This window comes from Rhinopithecus bieti, unplaced genomic scaffold (genome assembly GCF_001698545.2).
Source record: "Rhinopithecus bieti isolate Rb0 unplaced genomic scaffold, ASM169854v2 scaffold_81705, whole genome shotgun sequence".
Classification (NCBI taxonomy): domain Eukaryota; kingdom Metazoa; phylum Chordata; class Mammalia; order Primates; family Cercopithecidae; genus Rhinopithecus; species Rhinopithecus bieti.
This window is the reverse complement of record NW_016829783.1, coordinates 1-7459: the sequence shown is the minus strand read 5'-3', so window position 1 is coordinate 7459 and position 7459 is coordinate 1. Positions and strand designations below refer to the sequence as shown.

The 7459-nt window shown below is 59.3% G+C and overlaps 1 protein-coding gene across 2 annotated transcripts; it reads right to left on the bottom strand.

The window, feature by feature from the left end:
- Positions 1-312: 312 nt before the first annotated feature.
- Positions 313-7446, bottom strand: LOC108524071 (protein DGCR6). 2 transcript variants are annotated; one of them, XM_017864925.1, is made up of 5 exons: positions 5792-7446; positions 5490-5712; positions 2060-2160; positions 1313-1453; positions 313-859 (listed from the first exon to the last, which is right to left on the bottom strand). In XM_017864925.1, the coding sequence occupies exons 1-4, from the start codon at positions 5899-5901 to the stop codon at positions 1327-1329; spliced, it is 561 nt and encodes a 186-aa protein (XP_017720414.1). In that variant the 5' UTR covers positions 5902-7446; the 3' UTR covers positions 313-859; positions 1313-1326. The 2 variants fall into 2 exon arrangements, with proteins under 2 accessions (XP_017720414.1, XP_017720413.1); XM_017864924.1 differs by having other exon boundaries at positions 5552-5712; positions 5792-6062.
- Positions 7447-7459: the final 13 nt, after the last annotated feature.

Below are 7459 nucleotides of genomic sequence, written 5' to 3'. Positions count from 1 at the left end.
GACACTGACCAGGCTGCGGCAGGCACACACTTGCACCCCAGGCCTTCTCCCATGCTCTCTAGCCCCAGCCCCACAAAGCAGGCTGGATGTGGTCCTCATGCCCTGGGGCTTGGATGGGGGCCCTGTGCAGATGGCAGTGACAGCATCCTGGGACCAGGGCTGGGGCAGGAAAGGCTGGAGGGTTCCAGTCTCCGTGCAGGGGGAGGGGTGGTGGGCTGGGCACACAGCCCAGGAAGGGACCCCAGGCAGAGGCAGGGGCCCTGCTGGGGCCCTGGTTATGGCAGAACCTGCAGCTGTCACACAAGCCACACACGGGCCACACTGAGGCATCTTTATTTCTCTGGGTCACATAGAGCTTGGGCCTCAGAGCCTCTTCTACATGGGGGCTGCAGCTGCCAAGGGAGAGGCTGAGACCAGAACAAGCACTTGGGTGGCCCTCAGTGCAGGCTGGGATGTGCCCCGTGGAGTGAGAAGGTGTGAGAACCCCCGGCCTCACTCTCTGCCGGGCCCTGAAGCAGACAGCAGCAGGCTGGGCCGGCCTGCCTTTTATGAGACCAACCTAGCGTTTGGCAGCAAGTCTCAGACGAAGGAGGACAGGCAGCCGGGTTCCACCGGGCCTCTCCTCAGCAGGGGACCCCTGTGGGCAGCTGGGAAGGCAGTGGCCAAAAGTCAAGAAGATGAACTCTGCCCAGACTTCTGCTGCCTGTGGCTATGGTGGGACAGGGCTGCCTTTCTGGTCATACTGGGCAGCAGGTGGCTGCCAAGGACCTCCCAGTCCCAGGGCTGCCTTCCCTGCCCGGCAGCCCCTCTGCTGCAGCTTCCGGATGAGTTCCAGCAGGTTCATCTGCAGCATCAGCTCCTGGGATACAGAGGGGCACCATGAAGGCCAGAGTGACCCCCGGGCCCCTTTCACCCCGGCCCAAGGGTGCCAAGCAGTGAGCCCACAGGGCAGCCATCCTGTGAAGCCTGGTCATGGCCTGCCAGGATGGGGTGGAATCTGAGCCTCTGCCCCCAGCAGGGCCACTCAGAATGGCATGTGGGAGGGGAGCAGAAGAGGGCCCTGTGGGGCACAGCAGGCCTGGGGAGGGTGGGCAGTGCCCCGTGGCTGGCTGGCTCACCCTCCTGTAGGGAATGGGCCTGGCCTCCGTGCTGGGAATGGCAGAGAAATCCTTTCCAGAGTCTCAATCCTTCCACTTCACCCCCTATACCCTGAACCTGGCTCCCCAGGGACCAGCGGCGAAACCCCAGATGGAATGGGGTCTGCGGGGCCCATGGGCGCTCGGGCTAGGGCAGAGCAGGCCCAGGCACTGACCTGTGGGTTGGTGGTCACGTAGAAGCCAGCCACCCCCGCCTTCTCCAGTGTGCTCTGCTGGTCAGCCACCTTCCGGTCCAGCTCCAGGACGATCTTCCGATCCATCGCCCGCTGCTCCTCACGGATCCGGTGTTCCACTGCCTGCCGTGGGGGGTGGGACGGGAGGGGGAGGGCAGCTCAAACACATGCTCCTGCTGCCGTCCCCAGCGGCACCAGCTCTGACACCACCGATGCATCCTCGCCACACCCAGGCCTCTCCTCGGCCATGTGAACTCCTGAAGGGGGCCCTAAGGGGCTTCCACGAATGCCCTAACTTGGGGCTGCCTTGGGACCACACACACATCTCCGCAGGCACACCCTGCCCCACGGCTTGTTGGTTACATGCCAGTCTCTGGTTGTCCCTGTGCTCCCTGGGAGAAGGATGGGCCCCTTCCTGGCTGGCCCCATCACCCCACCATTGCCCTTGTACCCCCTCGAGGCCACCTGCTCTGCGGAGGCCCCAACCCACGAGGAGCTGCTATCCAGGGGAGCACCGGTGGGCCCTCACCCTCCACCTAGCCCCAGCACACCTGGCACCCTCAGGGAGGAACCACCTGGTGGGACTCACTAGGCCTCCAGTGGCCCACTCAGGCCCAGAGTAGCCACCCACACCTGAGGCCCCCACACCCCTTCAGCTCAGCCCAGTCAGCAGAGCCAGGTGGTACCCACAGGAGACCTGGGCCGGCCACCTGCCTGTGCCCCCCATACCTGTAGTTCTTGCTGCTGAGCTGCCTGAAGCACAGGCAGGTTGTGGGGCCGGCAGGCCTGCTGGGCTTCCTGGTGCTTCTGCCGCAGCGCCTGCCTGAGCACTGGGAGGGATGAAAGCCGGTCAGCAGGTGGTGGGACTCGGCAGCAGCCCTCACCCATGGGCACCTGTCTTGCCAGCCCAGCAGAGCAGCCAGGCCAAAGGGGTATCTGCACTGGGGACGCCGGCCTCCTCCATCCTCCCACCCCACTGTCACCCAGGGCCGGGCCCTCCAATGGCAAGTCTCCAGGGGACTTCAGAAGGTGCGGGGGACTGAAAGAGGGTGGGGTGGGGAAGACTGGTGGGGTGGGGCCAAAGCTGCAGCCCCAGACCCAGGGCAGCTAGAAGAGGCGGGTGGGAGGGAGGCTGCAGTCTGAGGGCTTCAGGGCCCCCAAGGCTACAGGCCACTGGACATCTACTCAAGTGTCAGAGACCACCTCAGACAAAGGTATGGGAAAGGAGCAGGAGCAGCAGGGTCGCTGAGCCTGAGTGTGGGGCCTCTGTCTACCAGGGGTGTGCTCAGCCCCTCCCCCATCTGCAGCTCCCAGCCCCCGCACAGCACCAGACAGAGAAGGGTGAGCTGACCTGGGAGGCCCAAATTTGGGATGAACCTGGGGCGCCATAAGCCTGTGCGGCTCTGGGCCAGGGAGTCTGTGTGGTTTTGAGGGGCTCACCCTCGGCCACCAATCAAAGTTCCACGGTCCCTGCTGAACTGTGCACAAACACAGATGTGTGCAAACTGTCTAGTCTGAAGAGAATGTACAGAGGAAGCAATCATGGGACATAAACCATCATGGGAAAATGGAACACGCAGCACCCCGCAGCTGGCGCCACTGCAGTAAGTGCCAAACGGCTACAGCTCCCCAGGAAGGAGGGGTCCCTGGTCACAAGAAAATGCGAAACCCAACACTCTGTTCCTGGGAAGAGCCCTGATGTTGCAGCTCTTCTCTGGTGGCAAGTTTCCAGGGAACTCCAGGGTCCCTGAGGCTCCCCTGCAGGTAGCCTGGCTTCCGCTGTGCCTGTAGCCTTCCCCAATCTCCTGTTTCTTGGCATTCTGTACACACCTCAGTGATGGCATTTATCACATGAAATATGTTTCAAACCAAAAGCTCCCTCAAGACATTTCCATAACACAGGGAAGCAGGGAAATGTCACCTCCTTCACTCTACTGATCAAACATTGCTACAAGTGCCAGGCCCACTACCAGATTCCACTAGGTAGGCAACCAAAAGGCAAGAAGAGAGCCACGCCGCCTGCCTGTGTAGAAGGGGCCTGGCCTTAGACATGCCCAGGGAACACAAAGGAGGCAGGAGCAGCCAGTCACCCCTGCCAAATCAGAAAGGAGAAGCAGAAAGTCAACGCAGCCATGCCTGCTGCTGCTGGAACCAGGGCCTGGCCCAAACCTGAAGCACAAACAGCACTGGGCCCAGGCAGTTACTGAAACTCCCCATCCTGCTAGAAGGAAGCACAGCTCTACGGAAAAATGGCAGATGCCAGGACTGAGACAGGGAGAAAACAAGAAAAGATGAGCATGAACATGTACCTGAACCAGAAAGCAAGGAAGTGCTCACGGAATGATGGGGAGGCATCTAAAGGAGCCTGGAGCGCCCCCACTGGCCACACATGGCACAGTCTGAGCATTAAGGAATAGTGAGCCATGCACTTGGGATTAAACTGTATGCATCTTACAGCTCAATAAAAAATTTTAAAAAGACAATCGCCCAAACATTTAGAGGAAGAAGTAATGCCAATTATACACAAACTCTTCTGGAAAACTGAAGAGGAGAGAACACTTCCAAACTCATCCTATAAGGCTGGCAAAAACCCTGATACCCAAACCAGATGATATTACATGAGAACTATAGACCACATTTTGTCATGAACATAGACAAAAAAATTCTTAACAAGATTTTAGCAAATCAAATCCAGCATACATAAAGAGGATACTACAGCACGACCAAGTAGGATGGAATTCAAGTAATTGTAATTCACCGTAGTCATAGAAAATGATTCACCATGTGATCATCTCACGAGCTGCCAAAAAGGGGTCTACCAAAATCCGACATCCATTCTTGATAGAAACACGAATCCTGGAGCAGATGGACAGCGCCTGCCTTCTGGGGAAGGGCGCCTTGCACCGCTAGGAGGAACTTTTGCCACATTAAACCTGCTTCTAATCAGGCTTCTACCAGCAGTCCAGTGTACAGGAAACCCAGAGAGTGGAGAAGCAGGTTAAATGCACGAGGAAGCAACCTGACAGATCCAGAGCAGGGCATTTGCCCTGGACTCTACACAAAGTCAGTGCCACAATAAATGCTGGGGACTGTTCCAGAAGCAAAGAGACCAAAGTAGCCAATTGTAGCACATGAACTTGGACTGGATCCTTACTTATAAATCAACAATTTGCCACAAGTTAGGTACCATGATGTGGCCGTGCACTGAAAGTCAGGAGACACCCGGAACAGTTAATTTCTCAGGGGGCTACCCCCGGCAGCTGTGTAGGAGACCGCTCTTGTTCTAGACAACTTGCTCCCAATCCGAGGCCAAGGTTGACCCCACCCCCCGGATGTCTGAAGGCATTCTTGGTTTTCCAGACTAGGGAGGGTACCCCTGCCATCCTGCAATGCGCAAGACAGCATCTCACCATAAAGACTTACCCAGCCACAAATGTCAACATTGCTGGGTTGAAAATCCTGGTCTCTAGGAATGCTGAAGACTCTAGGTGAAACGCTATGCTGTCACATGCATGCATTTTGGGATATCAAGCACTAGAGCAGAACGTTCACTACTGAACTTTCAGCGGCGAGCACAAACATACGCAGTAGACTCTCTTTTCAGCTTTTCTAAATGTTTCAACTTTTAAAAGCAGTTTGGGAAAAATAAAATAGCGAAGATTGAAATCTGATGGTGCAGGGGGACCTGGCCTATATAATTTGCAGGAAAGGACTCCCAAGCCCACCAAGCATGCGGCTCAAGTGGGAAGCCCTTCGGGTTTGGGAGGGCGCCACAGGAGACAGTGCTTAGGAATTTGATGTGCAACTGGAATGAGGCCCTGTGAGGCCTGAGAGAGAACTGACCCTGAAGGGCGCTGCACAGCTGTCAACAGACCTCCAATTACGAAGGGCAACCAGTCAGAGCCACCACCGGAGTCTGCCTGCAGGCCAACCAGGCACCAAGGCCTAGGGCCATCCGGCCTGGAAGCGGATGGGGCACAGGGAAGCCCGAGCGGGGAGTTTCTGCTAAGAAGTGGGGGCTGCAGCAACTGAAAATAAAACTAGTTGGACCCATTGGTCACCAAAAAGGCGCTGTCTCAGTCTCCGCGCCCATGGATTTTGTCAATCTCAGGGACCTTTTCCGAACACTCCCAGGGAAGGAGTCGATCTGCACAGATACCAAGAGCTGCCGGGAGGCGCGGACCCCGAGGAGGAGGCACCTCGTCCCGCTGCCCCGCGCACCTCGGTGCTCGTTCTGTAGGCGCAGGCGCTGGTTGTACAGGCTCTTTTCAGTGAGGTGCTGGATCTCCAGTAGCCCCTGCACGATTTCGAACACGGTGCCGTCGAGAAGCGCCAGGGCCAGGTCGCTGAGCGTGGTGTAGGACAGGCGCTGCTGGAAGGAGCTGCGGGGTAGGGGGGCGTGGTGAGCCCTGGAGGGACCCGACACCGCCTCCGCAGGCCGCCGCCCGCCCGCCCGCGTACCTGGGCAACTCCTTCACCAGGCTCTGCAGCGCGGACAGTAGCTGGTAGTGTCGCTCCTGCTGCCGGGCACCGTCCGCCACCTCCTCCAAGGCGCCCGCATAACGCTCCATGGCGCGAACGCCCGCTAGCCACCGGCAACAGCGACAGCACCGCCAGCTTCACGTCATCCCGAGCGCGGCGCGCCCGCCCCTTTTACGACAGTCCCGAACACAGCGCGCCCCGCCCCTCTTACGACAGTCTGGAGCGCGGCGCTCTCGGCCTCCTGCCCCGCCCCGCGTCCCACCCCCTCCGTCATTCGGAAGGCGAGAGGCCCCGCCCCTCTGCGGAGGCTCCTAGGAGGGTTTCTCTCAGCCCAGCCTAGCACCTGCCTGCTGCCGTGCGACCCTAGAGGCGAGACTTCGCCGCCTGGATATCGCAGGACCATGGAGAATCCCACCCCTTGCTGAGTCAGTGCGGGCTGCGGTCCCGGCTCCGCGCAGGCGCGCCTGCGAGGTGGACTATCCCGGTCACCGGCCTTACCCCAGAGGGAGGGGGCTCGGGCCAGAGCCTACAGGACCTAGGTCTAAGGCACTATCCGCGGCCGAGCAGTGGCGCTGGGGTCTGTCTGCGTCCTCCCCGCCCCCGGGGTGAGACAGACAGGATCACCCTAGAGCCTCTGGGCCAGGACAGTCGGAGCCAGAGTCCCCATCTGGACCTGCATGGTCGCCCGGGGCTGCCCGGTCCCCAGCCCGTGAGCCGAGACTGCGCTGTCCCGGCTCCCCAGGCCAGCTGCTGGGCCGGGGCTGGGGGTCTTCTAGTGGCTGCGGCTGAACTGGCTAGGAACAGGCTTTAATAGGAGGGGTTGGGGTGGAGGAAAGGCTTCTGCAAAGGCCCTGCCAGAATCAGGTCAGGTGGAGGGGCGAGAGGACCGGTGTGGCCAGGCTGCAGAAGCCAGCACAGGAGACAAGGGCGGGGGCTGCTCATTACAGAGGCTGCTGGGGGCTTGTCCGAAGAGTGGCAGGGGGCACGGAAAGGCTTGGGGACACAGACACCCTCAGACTTGCGTTTCACCAGGCACTCTTTAGCTGCCTGTGGGGTGGCTGGACTGTGTGGGATGACCCTGCTTTGACTAGGTTAGGAATTATGACTGATTTCCAGAGAGAACATTGGTTAGTGATTGGCTATGAGGGAGAGGGGGCGTTGAGCCAAGTGGGGTCCCCCTGAAGCACCAGCAAAGTCTCTGGTTTTCTCCAGGATCTGTTTCCTCAGTCCCTGGCAGGATTGGCTCCGCTGCATGCCATGTCTGTGTGATCCCTTCCAGCCAGAAACCAGGAGTTAATAAAGTGAATAATGACAACAAGCGCTTAGGCCACTGCCATGGGGGGCGGACCACAACCCGGAGCTGCTCATGCGCAGGGCACCCTGATCTCCAGGTCCCTCGGAATGGCAGGAGCTGGAGGTGGGACTGGAGATTGTGGGAGCTGAGCCTGCAGTGAGTGGCCAGGAGCCAGCTGGGGCTGGGCCTGGTCGGTCACTGTTAACCTCCCCAGGAGGTCGTGAGTGGGATAAGCACCTGGGTGAAGATGCCTGCCTGTTTCACCAGTGTCCCTGCCCTCAGTCCCCCAGTCCATGAAGGGCATCTGTGTGAAGACTGGGGGATATAGGGCAGCCCCATGTGATAATGATACA

Coding starts and splice junctions, on each gene's coding strand:
- LOC108524071 (XM_017864924.1), bottom strand. CDS start 5,901: ATGGAGCGTTATGCGGGCGCCTTGGAGGAGGTGGCGGACGGTGCCCGG. Junction 1,454..2,059: donor CTCAGCAGCAAGAACTACAG/GTATGGGGGGCA, acceptor CCCCCACGGCAG/GCAGTGGAACACCGGATCCG. Junction 860..1,312: donor ACGTGACCACCAACCCACAG/GTCAGTGCCTGG, acceptor TCTGTATCCCAG/GAGCTGATGCTGCAGATGAA.